General features: G+C 44.3%; 1 protein-coding gene across 1 annotated transcript in view; it reads left to right on the top strand.

Annotated features, from left to right (window-relative positions):
* Positions 1 to 22,910, top strand: part of LOC126471203 (organic cation transporter protein-like) — a 342,130-nt gene that overhangs the window by 209,128 nt on the left and 110,092 nt on the right. Inside the window, exon 6 of the mRNA XM_050099316.1 lies at positions 18,141 to 18,250. Within this exon, the coding sequence (XP_049955273.1) occupies positions 18,141 to 18,250 (110 nt within the window). The remainder of the gene's footprint in view (positions 1 to 18,140; positions 18,251 to 22,910) is intronic.

Raw genomic sequence — 22,910 nt, 5'->3', positions numbered from 1 at the left:
AGAGAAGACGACGTACATTTCGCGTAGGGACGGCGAAGATAAGAGAGATTAGGACTCGTACAGAGGCATATAGACAATCGTTTTTCCCTCTCTTTATTTGAGAGCAGAACAGGAAAAGAAATGGCTAGAAGTGGTACGGGGTACCGTCCACCGCGCAGCATACTGTGAAGTATTTGTATGTGTGTAGTGGATGTATGGGGAGGAGCGGGGAGGGGTCTAGAATACACTGCTGGCTATTAAAACTGTAACACCAGGAGGAATAGCAAATAAAGAAATTTTATTTATTACGCGTATGCAGTGTAGTAGGAAGAGTACATTATTAAATTTGTAGGTGAATTGAGGGTAAATATGGTGCGAAATTCAGTACACACGGCAACAATGGAATAAGGGCTGGGCATCGAATCAAACTGAACTTGGATGACGGACGCAGGTAAGTCACTTCATGCTGCTTTAACTCTGTGCCAGAGTCATCTGTGCTAGTGGCTGGCGAGTGGTGATGTGCTGTTCATGACCAGATGTTTTCAATGGATGGGATATCCGAGAAGGTGCTGGCCAAGACAACACTCGAAAACCCTCTGGATTTCGCAAAAGAATGTAGTGACTGCCACATACCTCGAACCACAATACTCTAGTTTTAGACAATGAATGTTCGCGGCACCCATGTAAATAGGAAAAAGGATGCAATTTATTTTCAGTTTCCCGATTTTTTTATTTCTTGTGGGATTTTTACGTGTTTCATAATCACAGATAATCAAGTTCTATCGATAAAAATTGTATTTTACTTGTTTTTGTTTTTGTGTTTGTGTTTCTCTATCTCATTAGGAATAAAAAAATTTTCATTGGACGCACACTTTTGCATCTCAGTATGGCTAAGTCAATAATTGGTTCCTTAATCTAAAACACATAGTGAAAGTTTCATTTCTACAGAAAAATTCAACAGCAAGGAACTTTTCAGAATTGTTATTGTGGGCTTCACTTCGAAGACTGGTTTCATAAAGCTTGCAAGATGACCATATTTTCGGAGACCTTCGATGTCACCTCACATTTCTAATAATTGACAAATAACTAAAATTGTTGAGTAGATAAATAAATCCATCCTGAACTCAACTCAATTTTATGCCGAAGTTTGATAAAAAAAAAGGCATCCAAAGTAAAGGAAATCGTTTGGGAGGATACTATACTGATCAGCAAATCACACGAAGCCATGCGGTGCAGTCGGTTAAAAGCGTAGCGCAAAACCGCTGGAGAGGAGACGATAGGCAACGTCAGCAGCTTCACCGCAGAACAAAGAGGCTTGCGACGTCGAGAGTGTTGGGCGAGAGAGTGACGACGGTGAAAGGCATGGGAGTCAACAATACAATACGATAATTAACAGTTTCGACGCCGGCCAAAGTGGCCGTGCGGTTAAAGGCGCTGCAGTCTGGAACCGCAAGACTGCTACGGTCGCAGGTTCGAATCCTGCCTCGGGCATGGATGTTTGTGATGTCCTTAGGTTAGTTAGGTTTAACTAGTTCTAAGTTCTAGGGGACTAATGACCTCAGCAGTTGAGTCCCATAGTGCTCAGAGCCATTTGAACCATTTGAACAGTTTCGACAGAAATCTGAATCCACGAGATAGGCGTGACTCTAGAACAAGAAAATTATCGAACAAGTTTTAATTTAATAAAGTGATGAAAAAGTGACAAAATCTGTTAGAATCGATGGTAAAGTTGATGATGCCAAAACCAAGCTGGAAATAATAAGTGATGACTTAGGCGGAATAACAGTGGTTCTATTATTTCATTTAACAATTTACCTAAAACTCAACATCGGGAAAAAGTCGACGTACTCAAGTTGAGCTCACGATCATCTTGAAGGTAATACAGAGCAATTTATAAGCTTCTGTAGCAGAACACTGTTTCAAGACAAAGACGTGGGAATTTCAATGCTCCAGATTAAAGACTGCATGTAGCAGATCCTCTTCCGAACATTGCATAGCAGTCAGATTACATAGCGTGAAAAGACATAAAAACCCGTTGCGCCAGTAAATACTTGAAGAACTAACACTTAAAAGTTCGAAAACCGCAAAAATCCAGTAGCAGGAATGCTTTACTTGACTTCCCGTGCCAGAATTTTAACAGACAGAAACAGTATGAACACTTTATATTGAAAGGCCACGTCATTTCCTCTCCAGCTAGTCTATTATATGCAAGCCTATTCACCTCTTCATAACTGCTACAACTTACATCCATTTGAACCTGCTTATTGTACGTATTCAAAACTTGGTCTCTCTCTGCAGTTTTTATCCTCACACATCCCTATTACCTAATTAACGATTCCTAACCGAACCCTTCTCTTAGTCAAATTATGTCGTAATTTTCTTTTTCCCCGATTAGACTAACTAATTCCTCCTGAGTTATTCGATCAACCGATTAATTTTCATCATTGTCCTTAAGCATCGTATTTCTGAAGCTTCTGTTCTCTCCTTGTCTGAACTGTTCATACTCCAAATTTAAGCTTCGTATGAGGCTTTTTTTCCAGGCCAAGACCACCAGAAAATTCTTCCTAACATATTTATGTTCGATGTTAACAAATTTTTCCTTGTCAGAAATGCTTGTCTTGCTATCACCAACTGCATGTTGTGTTCCCTCTGTTTCGACCATTGTCAATTATTTTGCTGCTCAAATAGCAATACTCATCTACTACTTTCATTGTCTCATTCCCTGATCTAAACCACTCAGTATCGCCTGATTTAATCCCATTACCTTTTTTTCCCTTGATGTTCATCTTACGATGATTCACTGCTGTTCACGCCTTTTGCCATCTCGATTTTTTTTTCGTGATGACTACTTCGTCCAGAACCGTCCCCTTCAGGAGATCTGAACAGGGAACTATATTACTTCCAGAATACTTTACGCAAGAGACCACCGTCATTCAGTGATACAGTTGAGCTATATGCTCTCAGAAAGTGTTATGGCTATAGTTATCCCGTAGAGTCAGACTTTCGCATTACCGACGTATCAATGCTGTGTTGGCAAGTGTTAGAAAACCAGAGGAATCAATCACCCAGACTGTTGCCCCTGCAGTTATTGACTATACCAAACATACCAAACCATTTGGCTTCGTAAAGTACAGGAGAAGCTGATAGGAAACTTAAGATTTCTTCGAAACATTATCAAGCCGTTATATCACTAGCATCACTATTCGCCAAACTGTGTGTGGAACTGTCGGTTTCCTAGTTGTTGTGGTTTTGGATCTGTAGCAGAAATGGGAGTACTTTACAGTGATAATTTAAAGGACGGTACTACCACATATCATAGCTACACCTTTCCTGCGAATTCGAAATTACAGCAGAAATGTAAAATCTACTGTGCGAAGTATCATTGAGTTGATGCATAAAACCGAAGGTCTATATCGTTAGCGCTAGAGGACTCTTCAGTTTTGGTAAGCGCCTTGTGCCCTTTCTGGAGACAGACTAACAACAATATGTATTTCTTCCCTTTCAGCCTGTTAAGAGCTCGTTCAATTCTTGCAACACAGAATTGCGACACAGGAAAGATCTGGACCAACACAGTTGAATTCAGTGTTGTCGGTACAATATTCGTTTTAAAAGCATAAGATTACACCTGGAAATGGAGCTTAACACTTATTTAATGGAAATTTCATCGATTTCGATAGGTTACTTCTTGATAAAATTGACATGAAAGTTCAGTGACTTTCAAGCACGAGCAAAATACAGAATATTTATGGAAATCCGGAATTTTTAAGTGGGAATTAAGAATGAATTGAATTTCTCCTTGCATATGCCACGTTGTTCTTAATGGTTGGGCGAGAGGGGGTTCACTATCTTCATGATCCTGGATAGTGTAACGTTTCGTCTGTGTCGATACCAGCCTTAGAAAAGTGACCACGTATACTCTGCAAGCCTTTATGCAGCAGTGACTGAGCTACTGTACAAGTGTCAACTGTAGCGTTAGGTTATCGAATTGGTAGTATGTATGTGGTGTCTCTGCCTGGAGCTGTCACTGACGAATGGTGGGCTGACTACTGGCTGCTGGACTCTTACGTCTCAGGCGACACAGTGACCCTAAGAGGTGACAGCTATGTCGAACCTTCTGGGGACGCCAGTGGTACGCAGTGGCGGACTTCTTGTCTATGGAAACAAAGTTTTCCATGAAAAGGTATGTGTTTAAATAAAGGTGCTAGTGTTTCTGCTACACAGAATACAGTTTGAACTTTAACTTATGGAATAAGTCGGGTCAGTGTTTCCAGAAGGTCTGTCCACCCCATTGTTTGTTTAAATAAAGAAACAAGTGGTGAGACTAATTCTCAAGTGGTGAGACTAAGAATTAGGAGAAGCAATGATCATATACCACAGAGTGAATATTACCTTATAGAAGGACTCATCCAGTACCTCAAATCTGGGCCAGCTTACGGACTTCTACACTGTTATAAATTGCCTGACATGCCTGAGCTGGATTGTGATGTCATAGATAGTTGTCAGTAGGCCCTGGTGTTCAATGGCCATCTGGTATTCCAGGTCAGCCATCTTGGATTCTGACGTCATAGTTAGGCTTGTACTTGTATTACAAGTCTCGGATTGTGATGTCATACAACCAGGGCCAGCGTTTCAAGTCAACCTGCGTGACGATGCGTCATCTTGAATTTCCTTCCAATTTATACTTAAGAGAGCAACAGGAAGAGGAGGTGGAGGAGGATGTAAGTGTTCAACAAGCCATCGAGAACGAGTTAATTAGAGACGGAGCAAATAATTGGCTACTGGAAAGATGGGGAAGGAAATTGGCCGTGCCCTTTCAAAGGAAACATGCCGGAATTTTCCTGAAGCGATTTAGGGAAATCATGGGAAACCTAAATCAGGATGGCCTGACGTGGGTTTAAACCGCCATCCTCCCAAATGTGAGTCCAGTGTGGTAGCAACTGCGCCACCTCGCTCGGTAGTTTATACTTATGAAAACAGTCCTACTTCCATAGGAAACTCCCACAACTGGACTATTCTTTGAATTTCCCGCCAATATGAATTTCTCACCATTTTATTCATAGGGCAATAGGGCTTTGTCAGAGGGAGGAAGGGTTGGGGAAATCCCATGACTCATCGATGACGTCTTCGGTGCTTTGCACCAGAACCGGCGCAGAATATCTACTGGTTACAAATTAACTGTATATGACTCGTTCATCGTCTTCTTTTCCCTAGCGTTTACCCCGTCTATTGTGGGACTCTTTTTAACGATACGCAAAATTTTGTTTTATTATTAAACTTTGTAGCTATGTGCCCTTACTGACGCTACAGTCCCCAAGGAAATATAAGGAAGGGAAGCCATGTGCACCACCTGTTCGTGAATAGTCAACACTTTGTGTTGAGTCTCATTTTTACTATTTGCTTACCATACTCTCGGAAGCGGAAATTGGAGAGAAGCCTAGCATTTGCATAAACAAGCATGGGACACCAACCCACTCACCTTAATCCACCGCGTGGATTCTATCCTTGTCTGGCCACCCCTGTCTCGCAAGCCAGTGCACTGCACTATACGAGCAGGTCATACACATGATTGAGTAAGTATGGTAAGAAATACACCAATGCGATGAGGCTGTACCCTACTTTGACTAAATACACGATATCGCACCCAACAGTTCCACAATAAATAACTTTTTACTAATTAAATATATTTCTAAACTATTTTGATTTAAACGAAACGTAGCCGGGAGTCATTAGCTGAAGACCGCCGTGTTTTCCTAACTTCATCAATGAAAGAGATACAGGCGTTCATTTTCAAAAAATTATCAGACGACAAAAATTGCAGAATAAAAATTTATAGGAAAAGGGGCTTTGTGTGTTGTAATTGTAGCCGTTTGAATGACGTACCAGCCAAGTGTTGACGCTTCTCACCACGGAAACCTGCGCCATCGGGTAAATAAATATGCAGAGTCATATTCGATCTTTAGCCATTACGAAATTTTAAAAACGTCAAAGAATATTTAGCGAGACCAGGCAATGCCTGCAGGGGGAGCGACTGTTAAAATTAAGTTTTTGAAAACAGCCACAGATTGTAGTTAGTAGTTTTTATTTTCCGGCTTCGCCCTTCAAATGAACAAGAGTATCAACAGAATACACGTTGTAAAAGATACAAATTCAGATAATATGGAACACTTACCTGCCGTATTATCTTAAGACATATTTTGAAAAAACGATGACTGGAATGCATATCTGTAAAGATATTTCAAACATGTAGTTTTATAATGTGTTTTGAAAGATATTTTAATTTTTAAAGATGTCTTTTTTGAAAGATAAGCAGATACGTACAATTATGTCTATACACACACCACAGATACGTACAGATATGTCTGTACATACGCCGATAAAAGAGGCGCCTAAAATGTAAATCTCGTTTCCTGTAGTTGTAATTTCTCTTTGCATACACTGTACCAGGGACGTTACAAGTACTGTTGTATAGTTAATTTAATCTTTGGCGTTGTTAATGTCAGCATTTACTACTGTTCTTTAAACGTAAGTTTAAGTACTATAGTACAGCCAGTTTAATCTTCAGCGCTGTTAGCCAACTTTAACCGCAATCTTAATTGTTGTCAGCCAATTTTAAACGTAAGTCACCATACTGGAAACAGAATATGTACTTTACGTAATGTTAGTGTAAGTTTTCCTTTTTCTATCTATTCGTGGCTTTTACAGTATATTTCTGATTGAGTTCCTGCTCATTTGAAGAGCTGTTTTCAAAAAATTTGTCAAAGAAAATGTTCAGTTGGCATAAAGCGTACGGCAATTAACGTCTAACTCCAATTATGTTTTAAAAAATCATCTGGTATCCATAGCGACAGTTGATACACAGCGCGACAACTTCCATTTCCAATGTAATTTTTATTCCTTAATTTATTGCCTACAGAAGAGTTACATCACTGAACTACTAGGTGTGTTTCTTTTAGTAAGTACAGTTTGAAATAAAAATGAAACAAGTAAACAATTTTAACAATTTTATTTTTACATGCAAGCCTGTACTTTAACCCTGTTCTTTAATCTACTTTTCTACATAATTCCCATCAATATTAAGATACTTATCATATCGTACGGTCAGCTTTGAAATATCATCCTCGTAAAAATCTTCCGCCTGATTAGGCAACAATAGCATAACGCACACTTCTTGACACTTGAGGAAACTCATCACATAACGTCGAAATAGTAAAGCGTCTGTTCTCTCCCACTTTCTGCGCCAAATCGTCAGTAATGACTGAAGATCACCCGTGTCATCCCTCCCGCCATCATTAAAAACTCTCACCCATTTTCGTACCATCGCAACAATCATAATGTTTTCTCCATATACTGCACTCATACGGAAATGAGTTTCAGCCCCTTTCATGCCTTTAGCGCTAAGAAAACGGATCACATCGCGTATTTCACAGTCAGGGGGATTCTCAGTCGGAGGAGTGATTTCAGATACTCGGAAAACAAATGTAAACACTTCGAATATTCGCGGGAATTACGTAGAAAAGTAGACTAAAGTGCAGGCTTTTATGCAAAAATAAAATTGCTAAGAAAAGTCCACTTATTTTATTTCAAAACGACACTTACTTCAAAGAAACCGCCTCGTAGTTCCACTGAGATATGCATTTATGGCTATTTACAATTTGTACAGAAACCAGATGGCAGTTATAAGAGTCGAGGGACATGAAAGGGAAGCAGTGGTTGGGAAGGGAGTAAGACAGGGTTGTAGCCTCTCCCCGATGTTGTTCAATCTGCATATTGAGCAAGCAGTAAAGGAAACAAAAGAAAAATTCGGAGTAGGTATTAAAATTCATGGAGAAGAAATAAAAACTTTGAGGTTCGCCGATGACATTGTAATTCTGTCAGAGACAGCAAAGGACTTGGAAGAGCAGTTGAATGGAATGGAAAGTGTCTTGAAAGGAGGATATAAGATGAACATCAACAAAAGCAAAACGAGGATAATGGAATGTAGTCGAATTAAGTTGGGTGATGCTGAGGGAATTAGATTGGGAAATGAGACACTTAAAGTAGTAAAGGAGTTTTGCTATTTGGGGAGCAAAATAACTGATGATGGTCGAAGTAGAGTGGATATAAAATGTAGACTGGCAATGGCAAGGGAAGCGTTTCTGAAGAAGAGAAATTTGTTAACATCGAGTATAGATTTAAGTGTCAGGAAGTCATTTCTGAAAGTATTTGTATGGAGTGTAGCCATGTATGGAAGTGAAACATGGACGATAAATAGTTTGGAAAAGAAGAGAATAGAAGCTTTCGAAATGTGGTGCTACAGAAGAATGCTAAAGATTAGATGGGTAGATCACATAACTAATGAGGAAGTATTGAATAGGATTGGGGAGAAGAGAAGTTTGTGGCACACCTTGACCAGAAGAAGGGATCGGTTGGTAGCACATGTTCTGAGGCATCAAGAGATCACCAATTTAGTATTGGAGGGCAGCGTGGAGGGTAAAAATCGTAGAGGGAGACCAAGAGATGAATACACTAAGCAGATTCAGAAGGATGTAGGTTGCAGTAGGTACTGGGAGATGAAGAAGCTTGCACAGGATAGAGTAGCATGGAGAGCTGCATCAAACCAGTCTCAGGACTGAAGACCACAACAACAACATGCATTTATGACGCAAAAAATAACATAGTTCCATTTAAATCGTGATTGATACTGAAGTCGGACTGATTAATAAAGTTACCGAAACGTGTTAGTGTATCACGTAGAGATAATTTCAAAACCTGTCACAGTAGCAGTACATATGTTTTGGTGATTATTATCGAACCAACTGGTTCGTTCTCGAGCCTGAACCATTCAGAATGGACCGAAAGTGCCTGATCTTAGTGACAACCATCTAAAATTCACAATACATGCATCACACAATGACGATAGATAAATGTCATAATTTATATCTGTTCACTATGCACATCAGAATCAGACCTCAACTACACCCTTCACACATTGAGCATTAAACGCCTCACTGGACCGTCGGTGTACTTGAAGATTTGCACCTCGCCATCTTGTCGAAAGTAAACATTATAAGCGCTGCATCATTTTAAATGTCAGTGTTTTATTTTGTTAGTCCCTGGTATCTGTTCATTTAGAAGACTTCAAAATTATTTCATCAATAATTTTCATTAACAGTAATAAAAAAATACTCAACACAACTTGTCGTATTGTCTTTTAATGATAAGTTTACTCTTAGAGTGCAAGCACCTTACTGTTAATAACATGTTTATTAACATGTTACATTTTGCACATCCCACACATCGTCTTTGCTGTGTTTATCTCCTTGATCAATTTTTAAGGAATGATATCTTTCCATCTTTGCTTAATGATAATCTTTGCGTCGTAAACAAAAATACCAAATGCATAGCACATGTGTGCTAAGAATAGTATGAAGTAAGCCACAATAATATATTTACAATATGTGCCCAGAGTGGAATCAACAACATTTACAGGGTGAAGAAAAATTCGAGCACTCGGACATCGCGGCGCGGTTCCTTACATACTGGCAATATAAAAACGTATCTCACAAAATTTCGTCCTGCGCATATTTCGGGCAGTATATGGACGTTAAAGATTGGTAATCTGGCAACACCGTACTCACGTTTACGGTAAGTACCCCTGTCAAGATATAGCATAGTGGTGTGCAGGTGGTGCAGTGGATAGTGGACAGTGTTTTGGGTTAGCATGCAAGAGGTCGAGGGTTCCATTCTGGGTCATGAGGTATTTGCTAATATTTGCTGAAAGCAGTCTGTGTGGTACGGCATCTGGCGTCTTAATCGCCATACAGCGATTACAGTGGGTCTACGACAAAAGATTTGCAGTAACGTATTACGAACACTGAAATGGAAATACGATTTTTTCATTGGTCAGCTTTTAAAGAAACCTTTTGCATGTCGTGGACGCGAATTGTTTCGCAGCACTGCATCTACTAGAGCCCAAATTTGTTTGCTGTGTACCCTGCCCCAATGGCCCCATCGATTAATACCAACTATTATTCTTGCCACGCTCAGGTAATTTACAGTCCGTCAGGGTCTTACCTCACCAGTAGGGCTAGCAGCTTTGCAAATAATTTCGATGGGACCATTGGGGGAGGGCACGCAGAAAACAGATTTGGAATCTAGCAGTTGCGGTGGTGCGGAACAATTTGCGTCCACGACGTGCAAAAGTATTCTTCAAAAGCTGCACAACGAAAACGATTGTTCTTCCATTTCTGTGGTAGTAATATGTAACTGCAAATGTTTTGTAGAAGACCAGTGCAATCACTGTATGACGATTAAGAGGCCAGATACCGTACCACGCAGACTACTTTTAGCATATCAAAACAAATATTCTCGACCCAGAAACGAACCCTCGACCTCCTGCATGCCAACCGAAAATACTGTCCACTGCACCAACTGCACAGCACTTGTGTATTTGCTGACAGAGGTTGTTACCGTGCATATGATCACAGCGTTGCCAGACTGACAATCTTTAACGTACATTTACTGCCCGAAATTCGGGCACAACGAACTTATGTGCACCCTGTATATCAATCTAGAAAACTAGATGGACCACAACTCAACAAATCACCATCCACTGGAACTTACGTAAGCGAACACAGCTACTTAGCATCACATGTAAAAAATGCAAGCACATTAGAGTATCTTTATTAATGAAACAACTTATAACGTGGCGCTAGATTCTCTTGTGCAGTGTGGAACAGACGACATGCTATTGGTCAAAATACCTGTGTAACGAAAAAATTAACCATCTGAAGATCGGCATGGTAGCCGGAACCGGTTGTGGTACTAAAATAAAACATTTAAAAAGTATTTGTGGCTGGTTGCGTCATTCTCCAACAAGGTTTTAAGTTAGATGTGCAGGGCAATGCCACTCAACAATTTTGTACATGGAGTGTGTTGTGGTTGGCAGGAGAGCCAACACCGTGTTACTAGAGGAGGCGGAAAGGCACGCGTTCTAGCTCACGCAGGCTGGCGTGAGGTCTGGAACAGGACAAGGAAATTAGAATTTAGAGAAACGGACGTAGCTGGTGGAATACTGAACTTTAATCCATTGATGATGAAGGTCGCTCTTGACGGTACATGATTCACAATATCAATGGTAACTGGTAATGGTGCCTTGCTAGGTCGTAGCAAATGACGTAGCTGAAGGCTATGCTAAACTATCGTCTCGGCAAATGAGAGCGTATTTTGTCAGTGAACCATCGCTAGCAAAGTCGGTTGTACAACTGGGGGTGAGTGCTAGGAAGTCTCTCTAGAGGTGGCGACACGCGGGTCCGACGTATACTAACGGACCGCGGCCGATTTAAAGGCTACCACCTAGCAAGTGTGGTGTCTGGCGGTAACACCACATTCTTCCCCCGCAAGTCGGCGTACGGTTGTGGCACGTATGCTACGAGGTGGTGAGCCTAACAACAGACGAGGCTGTGCCACCCGCACCCTGCCATTCGGACCGCGGGGAGCTAGGAAACGCCTGAAAACCTGCTCCAGGGTGCACGTCAACATGCGGTGTATGCGCCCGTAAAGAGACAGGAGGGGCCGAAGGGTCGACCTCCATCGGGCCCATCGGGCCGGGGCACCCGATGGGCGAAGACGACATATGGTCCGGAGCGGGCAAGAGTTCCATGTCGGAGGACAACTGGTCACGGGAAGCGATCTGCGGCGCGTGACCCAGGGAAGCGCCCGGCGGTTGCAGCGAAACGTCCTCTGCGGGCGTCGCCGGCGGGAGAACAGGCGGCGGCGGCGGCGGCGTCGGCGCGCCGCCATGGGGCAAAATGAAAGGCAGCGTCGGTAACACCTGGGGCTGAGGCGAGCCAGTAGATGGGTCCCCAGGGCGCTGACCGGACGGCACCGTCGCTGAAAGCAGATGGGGAGCGGCAGATCCCGTGCGACGACAGAGGCGTAGCTGATTGAGATGCCGACGCACCTCACCAGAGGCCCGCAAAACCAGATACATAGCGCGTCCGAAGCAGCAAAGAATGCGCCCTTCAAGCCAACGCCGTGAACCTCGGTAGTGGCGGTAGTAGACAACGTCACCTGGGGCAAAAGCAGGTGTCTGCTGCTGCACAGGAACTTGATGCGGCGGATGTAGCAAAGACATCAAGGTTCGATGAGGGCGACTGTGGAGTAACTCAGCCGGCGAGCGACCATCTCGGGGCTGAGAGCGATACGAGGACAAAAAGAGCAATAACGCGTCCTCCCGAGAATGCAACTCTTTTAACCTCAACATCTGTGACTTGAAAGTCCTGACCAATCGTTCAGCGGCACCGTTTGACTGCGGCCAAAACGGCGCGGACGTCAGATGTTGAATACCATTGGCCTTGCAGGATGACTGAAATTCTGCAGACATGAATTGTGCGCCGTTGTCGGAAACAATAGTCTGTGGAAGACCTTCAATGCAAAAGATAGCAGATAACGCTTGGATGGTGGCAGATGACGTCGTGGAAGACATCTGGACAACAAAAGGAAAATTACTGAATGAATCTACCACAACCAACCGTCGAGCATTCCAGAATGGACCAGCAAAATCGATGTGTAAGCGTTGCCAAGGGGAAGTGGCTTTTGGCCATGCAAAGAATTTCCGTGGTGGTGCTGATTGTTGTGCGGCACACACCATGCAAGAAGAGCACATATTCGTAATCGCGGTATCGATTCCGAACCAAGTACAGTGCTGACGAGCAAGTTGTTTCGTTCTCACTATACCCCAGTGTCCTTGGTGGAGAAGCTGTAAGACAGAGGACTGTAACGAACGTGGTACCACGACCCTGGACTGATCATTATCAGAACGCAACAACAAAACACCACGTCGTACAAAAAGTCTCTCCTGGTGAGCAAAAAATCGGCGAACCAACGGATCCGTGACTTTGACAAGGGCCATAGCGTAGCAACAAAACGCAGAACGGTAGCAAGGACGGGGTCGGCAGCAGTGGCTGTAGCTACACGACGAAAATCAATCGGAAACGATTCGACCACGTCATCGGTTTCCGCATCAATGAACATGCAAGCAAGTTCAGAGGAATCGAATGCCCTATCCTCAGTAACAGGCAAGCTGGACAACGCATCGGCGTTTCCGTGCTTAGCAGTGGACCGATACAAGATATTGTAGCGGTATTGCGAGAGGAAAATAGACCAGCGAATGAATTTCTGCACTGTACGTGGAGGTGCAGGCTTGGTCAGATAAAAAAGCGATGTCAAAGGTTTGTGGTCCGTGATTATGGTAAAGTGACGACCATACAAGAAATCATGAAACTTTGTAACACCAAATACGAGAGCCAATGCTTCTTTCTCGATCTGTGAATAATTTCTTTTCGCAGATGAGAGCAATTTGGACACAAAGGCAATAGGGCGATCGTGCGATCCATCTTTGTACGCAAGCACAGCACCGATCCCGAAATCCGATACCTCCACCATCAACAAAAGGGGCTTCTGGGGATCGAATGGCGTAAGGCAAGTATTGGAAAGCAACGCCGATTTCAACTGGCGAAAGGCGCGTTCGCATTCCGTCGTCCAGACGAACGGAATACCTTTACGGCGTAAGCGATGAATCGGAGCTGAAATGGAAGAGGCATGTGGCACCTATCTGTTATAGTAATTTATTTTTCCCAGCACACTCTGTAGCTGCTTCAAATTCTGCGGCGAAGGCAAGTCTTGTATGGCACTAAGGTGCGTGGGACTGGGATGTATGCCTTGGGCATTGAGTACATGTCCCAGGTATGGCAAATCACGAGCAAAAACACACATTTGTCCATCCGCAAGCGAAGACCATTTTGTCGCAAGACCTGAAATAATGTTCTGAGATTGGCCAAATGTTCCTTCTTCCATCTTTCCGGACATCACAATATCGTCCAGATAATTTGCTGCAGTAGAGACCGATGCACAAACAGTTTGTAGATATTGCTGAAACAATGGCAGTCGTTTGAATTGATACAACCCAAGATGCGTGTTAACCACCAAAATGTGCTGGGATTCTTTGTCCACCGGTATTTGCAAGTACGCATCTGCGAGGTCCAACTTCGAAAAATATTTACCTGGGCACAGTTTGTCACAAAGATCTTCCGGGCAGGGTAAAGGAAAAGTTGCAATCACTAGTTGTGGATTCACTGTTGCCTTGAAGTCCACACAAAGTCTCAATTTCCCGGGAGGTTTTGGCAAAATTACTAAGGGTGATGCCCAGAGAGAAGCCTGCACACGTTCAATTACACCTTGTGATTCCAAATCGTGTAATGTCTTTGTGACCTCATCACGCAATGCGTGGGGAACATTGAGCGCTCTGAAAAATTTCTGTTGCGCATTTACTTTCAGTTCCAAATGCGCTTTATAGTTCTTGGCGCAACTGAGGCAAAAATGTCTGCAAATACTTCACATAGACGAGAAACACTGTCAGAAGGCACAGTCTGGTTCACTGATAGGACCTGATTTACTATAGACAAGTTAAACAACTGAAATAAATCGAAACCAAACAAGTTCACTGTAGAAGAAGAATGAAGGACATAAAATGACACATATTTTGTTTGTCCTTTGTCTGTTGCAAGAAGGCTGCACTGTCCTAACACAGGGATATCTTGACCTTAATAGCTAGTTAACTTAACATTTGCGGCATGCAACGGAGGTGTGCCCAGCAGTTTGTAAGTGTCTTGATTAATCAGTGAAACTGCAGCCCCGGTATCGAGCTGGAATGGTATCACTTTGCCGTTAATGTCCAAGTCCACAAAAAGTTTGTTGTCCTGCTGACGACAAGAGCGACTGTCTCGTGCAACGTGAACTGACACTGGTACAAAATCACTTGCGACTTGACGGGAGTTCCGGCAATGTCGACGCACACTATTTGTGGGACGAACACAGTCACTGTTAGAGAGAGTGGCACTGGGCGGAGTGGAATGAACTACATGAATTTCCATGGGGGAAGTTTCGCGAGCCTAAGTATCCTTGGTTCGATTCCGATTCCGGCGCGAAGCAAAGGGCCTGGCTTCCGATCTGAGCTTTTTCCGGCAAACACTCTGAACATGTCCTTTTTTATTACAATAAAAGCAAATAGCTTGGCATGACGGGCAATTCTCACGCGAATGTCTAGTAGCGCACCGCGGGCAGGATTTGAGCACTGCATTTGCTTGCCGGCGCGGCACACGTGGCTGAGAGCCTGGCGGCAGCGGCGCGGCCGGGCGCGAGGGAGGGATTGACTAGCTTCAAAATCTGTTCCCTTATACGATCATCAGAAACGTTCTGTGCAATTGCATCACGTACCATAGTATCTGAATAAAGGAGTCCACATTGACACTCAAAAGCACAATCCCTAGTAAGGCCTTGCAAGGTTGCAACCCACTCCCGATTAGTCTGACCTGCCGTACATTTTGTACGAAAGAAGGTATACCTTTTCGCAACTACATTGACTGATTCTTTGAAATATGTATCTAATGCAGACAAAATTTCTTCGTAGGACAGAGTTGCTACGTCGCGTCGGGGAAATAATTTGACTATCACACGGTACGTGTTCACCTAGACTGATGATAAAAAGGCTGCCGCTCGTTACCTTGAATTCTGTAGGCGGCGAAATGGAATCCGAATTGGCGTGACCACTCTGTCCAGCTTTCCAGTGCAGCATCAAAAGGTCGAAAAGTTGGTGCAACAGCGTGTTGTGGCTGCGTTAGCGGTGGAGCGGCGGCTGCCGCATCGTTTTGCATTGCAGCTTGACCTTCGACGAGCTGTCCAAGGGCAAACAGTAATGCCTGCATCTGCTGATTCTGTGAGCGATAAATTCGGGCAGTACACCTGGAGATTGTGGCGAAGCCATTACACAAGTAAATCAGGGCAGTATAGTTAAGAACGCGGTTTTGCCTCGTCGCCAATGTTGTGGTTGGCAGGAGAGCCAAAACCGTGTTACTAGAGGAGGCCGAAAGGTACTCGTTCTAGCTCACACAGGCTGGTGTGAGGTTTGGAACAGGACAAGGAAATTAGAATTTAGAAATACGGACGTAGCTGGTGGAATACTTAACTTTAATCCATTAATGATGAACGTCGCTCTTGACGGTACGTGATTCACAATATCAATAGTAACTGAATATGGCGCCTTGCTAGGTCGTAGCAAATGACGTAGCTGAAGGCTATGCTAAACTATCGTCTCGGCAAATGAGAGCGTATTTTGTCAGTGAACCATCGCTAGCAAAGTCGGTTGTACAACTGGGGGCAAGTGCTAGGAAGTCTCTCTAGAACTGCTGTGTGGCGGCGCTCGGTCTGCAATCACTGATAGTGGCGACAAGCGGGTCCGACGTATACTAACGGACCGCGGCCGATTTAAAGGCAACCACCTAGCAAGTGTGGTGTCTGGCGGTGACACCACAGAGTGTTTCACTGTGTAAATAAACTCAGCTGGGAGAAATTAGTCACACCCAGGAGGTCTCCTGCAAATACCGTGTGACACTGCCTCCGACCTTAATAATGTCCTCAATTTGGCGAACCAGAGGCGCCACAAATTTTCTCGGGTATGCCGTATCCAGCTGAAGCCACCCATTAATTATCACATCCCGTAAAGCTACAAAAGTGAGGGTCTGTTGATTATTGCGTTTTACCCACTGTTCCAAATACACTGAATCGCCAAAGAAATTGGTATAGGCATGCGTATTCAAATACAGAGATACGTAAACAGGCAGAATACGGCGCTGAGGTCGGCAACGCCTATACAATACAAGTGTCTGGCGTAGTTGTTAGATCGGTTGCTGCTGTTACAATGGCAGGTTATCAAGATTTAGGTGAGTTTGAACGTGGTGTTATAGTCGGCTCACGAGCGATGGGACACAGAATCTCCGAGATAGCGATGAAGTGAGGATCTTCCCGTACGACCACTTCACGAGTGTACCGTGAATATCAGGAATCCGGTAAAACATCAAATCTCCGACGTCGCTGCGGCCAGAAAAAGAGAATCGTTCAGTGTCACAGAAGCGCAACCCTTCCACAAACTGTTGCAGACTTCAATGCTGGGCCGTCAACAAGTGTCAGCGTGCGAACTATCAACGAAACATCATCGATATGGGCTTTCAGAGCCGAAGGCCCACTCGTGTACCCTTGATAACTACACGATATTAAGGAGGTGTACTAGTTTCTTTGGCCCTTCAGTGTAGTAGGCGACAGGAGATTAATTTCGAGTGATTTAAAGGGATAGGTGAGGTGTGGCAGGGACACTGGAAGGCGGGAGGGTCGATAGCATACTCAAAATGAAGCTAGGGAAAAAAGGCCAGCACTTGTCACCGAGAATATTGAAATAAAGGTCCTAATTCTTTTTTCCCGGTAACCTGCATGCGTCTGCCCAGGTCATAATATATAAAAATACTCTGAAATATCACAGACCCACCTAAGACATCAACTACACCCTTCACACACTACGGATTAAGCGCCTCATAAGGTTGTCGGTGTACTTGACGATTTGCATCTCGCTATCTTCCAGAAAATACACATTATAAGTATTGCATCATTTTTAAAGAGGTCAAATGGTGATACGTAGGACCAAAGTACACGCCTCCGGTTACCGTCCAGTTCCTGCGTAGTTTAGCCCCTTGGTGACGAGCAGCTTGAGGTGCTGCTATGAGCAGTGGCCTTATGCGAGGTATCCTGTCGGGTTTGAAAGATTATTGGTAAAAGCGTGACATTCGTCTCCGGCTGCTGTCGGTTAGGAACCTTTTACGACCATAGTTCCATGGCCGAGATGTAACACTCTGAGTGGTACACTATTCCTTGTAGACACGATGGGCAGTCTCCATTGACACATCAACAAACTGGGAAACTTTATTCGTGATGTGGTCAGAGACGACGTCCTCCTCCTGCTATTCTATTACGTCTGCACGCCGACCCATCTTAATCCACTGATCCCACACAACCGATTGGCAATAATGTACACACTTCACTGCCACGACTTACATCAGCGTTGAAGGGTCACGTGATGGCCTGGTATCAGTACTACAGCACCCCCAGCGTTCCAGTGCGACGAATGTGAGTCTTTAATGGTTGATTAAAATTCGTAAGGTGAACTTAGCTGCTAGTCTGGCGGGTGATATCCACACCAGCTTCGACGCCAGCTTTCCAACTACTACAATATTGACGCCTTTTACAAATTAATCGTAATGGACACATGGAAGTAACATACACTGTGTTGATTTCAGGAAATGTCGTACAAAATCACAGCAGAAGCCGCTGAGACCTCAGCCAGCGTGTTTGGCCTGCTCAAGACGCCTGTCCTGCGCCGAAGAACCTTAATCCTCGTCTTCAAATCGTAAGTAATTTCCCGGTAGATAACTTATATATTTCTCATGACTGCAGTAAAGAGCAGTTAAATCAGAGATTCCTACTGTGGTCTTACTTGTTCACGCCCAAATACATGTAGAATTCATCAATTCTACCTCTATTTAATTCCAAAACGACGAACATTATGCACATTCATTTTCGAGTTTGATGATAGTTCACTGTACCCAGTTGTTGGAAGCCTCCCTCAGGTATCTCTAGTTATTTGCTTAATTCACACACATTACGTTGAGTAATTATTTTAGATTTAAAAAATAAGCACAATTGCTGAATACATTCCGAGCAAATTCACCATATGCCTGCTCTTTACTACACAATTCTTCCAGCCACAAATCTAAGAAGAGCAGGGAGCGAGTTACTATAACAGTTCAGTAATAGGGTAGTTCTCGTCAGAATCGATAGCAAACTAGCACCGATAACGATGGTTCGGGTATACATCCGACGTCGCAAGACGAAGATGAAAAGATAGAGAAAGAATATGGCAGTCTACTATACTACTTGTAGAAAAGCTACACACATGCTCATTTTGCAGGTTTAAATCACCTCGGGGTATGACCATGCGGTGCATTTGACCTGCGGTCGTCGCACGGTGGCGCTGGCAGCAGTCCACATACGCAGAGGTGTGTTGGTGCATGTCAGAGTACGGTGCAGCGAGTAAGTGTGCTGACGTTTTCAGACGTGCTAATGGTAACTGTGTGTTTAAAATGGCTCAAAGGACACATATTGACGACGTTATGAGGGGTAGAATACTATGGCCACTGGAAGCTGGTCAAACACAGCAGGTTGTAGCTCCGGCCCTCCGTGTGCCACAAAGTGTGATCTCAAGATTATGGTAACGATTCCAGAGGCCAGGAAACGTGTCCAGGCGCTACAGTACGGGACGTCCACAGTGTACAACACTACAAGAAGGCTGATATCTCGCCATCAGAGCCAGCAGACGGCCACGGAGTACTGCAGGTAGCCTTGCTCGGGACCTTACCGCAGCCACTGGAACAGTTGTCTCCAGACATACAGTCTACAGACGACTGAACAGACATGGTTTATTCCCTCGGAGACCTGCAAGGTGCATTCCACTGACCCCTGGTCACAGGAGAGGCCATAAAGCCTGGTGTCAAGAACACAGTTGATAGTTATTGGAACAGTGGTCCAAGGTTATGTTCACGACGAGTCCAGGTACAGTCTGAACAATGATTCTCGCCAGGTTTTCATCTGTCGTGAACCAGGAACCAGATACCAACCCCTTAATGTCCTTGAAAGGGACCAGTATGGAGGCCGTGGTCTGATGATGTGGAGTGAAATTATGATTGGTGCACGTACACCCCAGCATGTCTTTGACAGAGGAACTCTTAACAGGTCAGGTGTATCGGAACGTCATTTTGCACCAGTATGTCCACCTTTTCAGGGGTGCAGTGGGTCCCACCTTCCTCCTGATGGATGATAACGCACGGCTCCACCGAGCTACCATCGTGGAGGAGTACCTTGAAACAGAAGATATGGAGTGACCTGTCTGTTCTCCAGACCTAAACCCCATCGAGCACGTCTGGGATGCTCTCGGTCGACGTATCGAGCACGTCGACGTATCGCTGCATGTCTTCAAACCCTTAGGACACTTCAGGAGCTCCGACAGGCACTGGTGCAAGAATGGGAGGCTATACCCCAGCAGCTGCTCGACTACCTGATCCAGAGTATGCCAACCAATTGTGCGGCCTGTGTACGTGTGCATCATCATCATATCCTGTATCGATGTCGGGGTACATGCGCAGTAAACAGTGGCGTTTTGTAGCACATGTGTTTCGGGACGGTTTTCTCAACTTATCACCAATCCCGTGGACTTCCAGATCTGTGTCGTGTGTGTTCCCTATGTGCCTATGGTATTAGCACAAGTTTTGTATAGTGCCACGTTGTGTGGCACCACATTCTGCAGCTATCCTTAATTTATGAGCATGGGTGTAGTTACCACCAAAAATGTTGCAACGTCATAGATATAAAATGCAACACACATATTTAGAACAGTTTATTTACGAAAGCATTTTGACTTTTGATATAATTGATGTAAATGTTCCCATTCAGTACCTAGTGCGGCGTTTCAATCCGGGCAAATTTCAATTTGGATTTCCCGCCATATCGTAGTACAGCCGGAGGTCGCGATTGGCGTTCTAGAAAGCCATAGGCATCTAGTAAACAGTCAGAACCTCAAATGGCCGCGAATGAAATAGTTGGATTCTTCGGGTTCCCGAGAACAACTGTTTACGATATTGTGGCCAAGTTTAATGCTTCGGAGAAGTATGGGGAACGTTCCGCTAAATCGGCGAGGAAACCTCATTCGAAGAAATGCTTGTCACGAACTGCGGCAGTCATCGAAAAGGCTCAGGCGCTGATTTCGGAGGACCCGGGCAATTGCTGAGGATATTGGCGTCAGTATTGAATGTCAGCTGGCGAACAATAAGGCTATTGAATGTCAGTTGGCGAACAATGAGTCGGATGGCAGAGGAGGACCTCATACGAGCCATTTAGTCCAAAGTTGGCTCTCGGATAACGTTGACATGTTCAGGTCAAAGGAATTCTGGCCCCCGAATAGCCTGGATTTGGCAAGTAGTAGAAAGAGATACCAATAGGACGAGGCACGCTAATGTCGCATCTCTACGCACCGCTGTCGAACCAGAATTCGCGAATATGGACAGCGCTGTTTTGAAGAGTGCGTACGATAGCTGCAGTACAAGATTGGAAGCCGTCATTGCGGAGGTTACATCTAGTAATGTTATTCTTGAAAGATACCACTACTTATATACTATGTGATCAAAAGTATCCGGAGACCTGACTGAAAATGACTTACAAGTTCGTGGCGCCCTCCATCGGTAATGCTGGAATTCAGTATGATTTTGGCCCACCCTTAGCCTTGATGACAGCTTCCACTCTCGCGAGCAAACGTTCAATCAGGCGCTGGAACGTTTCTTGGGGAATGGCAGCTCATTCTTCACTGAGTGCTGCACTGAGGAGAAGTATCGATGTCGATCGGTGAGGCGTGGAACAAAGTCGGCGTTCTAAAACATCCCAAAGGTGTTGTATAGGATTCAGATCTGGACTCTATGCAAGCCAGTATATTACAGGGATGTTTTTGCCGTGTAACCACTCCGCCACAGGCCATGCATTATGAACAGGTGCTCGATCGTGTTGAAAGATGCAATCGCCATCCCCGAATTACTCTTTAACACTGGGAGGCAAGAAGGTGCTTAAAACATCAGTGTAGGCCTGTGCTGTGATAGTGCCACGCAAAATAACAAGGGGTGCAACCTTCCTCCATGAAACACACGACCACACCATAACACCACCGTCTCCGAATTTTACTGTTGGCACTACACAAGCTGGCAGATGATGTTCACCAGGCATTCGCCATACCCACACACTGCCATCGGATAACCACATCGTGTACCGTGATTCGTCACCCCACACAACGCTATTCCTCTGTTCAATGATCCAGTGTTTATGCTCCTTACACCAAGCGAGGCGTCGTTCGGCATTTACTGGCGTGATGTGAGGCTTATGAGCAGCCGCTCAGCCATGAAATCCAAGTTTTCCCATCTCCCGCCTAACTGCCATAGTACTTGCAGTGGATATTGATGCAGTTTGGAATTCCTGTGTGATGGTCTGGATAGATGTCTGCCTATTACACATTACGACCCTCTTCAACTGTCGGCGGTCTCTGTCAGTCAACAGACGAGGTCGGCCTGTACGCTTTTGTGCTGTACGTGTCCCTTCACGTTTCCACTTCTCTATCACATCGGAAACAGTGGACCTAGGGGTGTGTAGGAGTGTGGAAATCTTGATTACAGACGTATGAGACAAGTGACATCCAAACACCTGACCACGTTTGAAGTCCGTGAGTATCGCGCAACGCCCCATTCTGGTCTCCCGCGATGTCTGATGACTACTAAGGTCGCAGATATGGAGTACCTGGCAGCAGGTGGCGGCACAATGCTCCTGATGTGAAAAGTTATGTTTTTGTAGGTGTCAGGATACTTTTGATCACATAGTGTATGTAAAAGGATTTTCATTTTGTATTTTATTTTAATAAATTTGCTTTAAAAAAAGTTTCGTCTGTCCAGATCTAAGCGCCGCGCCCTGTATTTTACCTGCCGCGTTAGCACGCCGCTTCCGGGATTCGGAGAGGAGTGCTGGTGTCTGATTGTTTCCGCCTTATGGATTAACTACGATGACCGGTGTGCTGGCCAGTGTGGATGTTGCTTTTTAGGTGGTTTTCCGCATCTGTTTAAGTGAATACTGCGCTGGTACCCACGTCCCGCCTGAGTTATATATTTCACAAACAACTGGAAAACATTAGCTATATTTTCATAAGACAGATGGTGTATGGTGTACACAAATTCATCGCAGGGTGGGGGTGGGGGGGGGATGAGGAAGAGGAGTGGCGACAGGAAGGGCGTCTGACCACCCTCTACCACTAACGTTGACAAATCCATAAATTATGGTGCTGACCCCATGAAGATACGGGATACAAACCAAGAAAGAGAAAAGTAGTTCCCATTCTATATTTTACATTAGAAATTTTTTTAAAAAAACTTTTTTTTGTAGAAAATTTACAGTATTAGGAAAATATAGATATTACAGACTGACAA

The sequence above is a fragment of the Schistocerca serialis genome, chromosome 3, assembly GCF_023864345.2.
Source record: "Schistocerca serialis cubense isolate TAMUIC-IGC-003099 chromosome 3, iqSchSeri2.2, whole genome shotgun sequence".
Lineage (NCBI taxonomy): Eukaryota > Metazoa > Arthropoda > Insecta > Orthoptera > Acrididae > Schistocerca > Schistocerca serialis.
The sequence above is the reverse complement of the archived record's forward strand: the minus strand, read 5'-3'. Positions and strand labels throughout refer to the sequence as shown.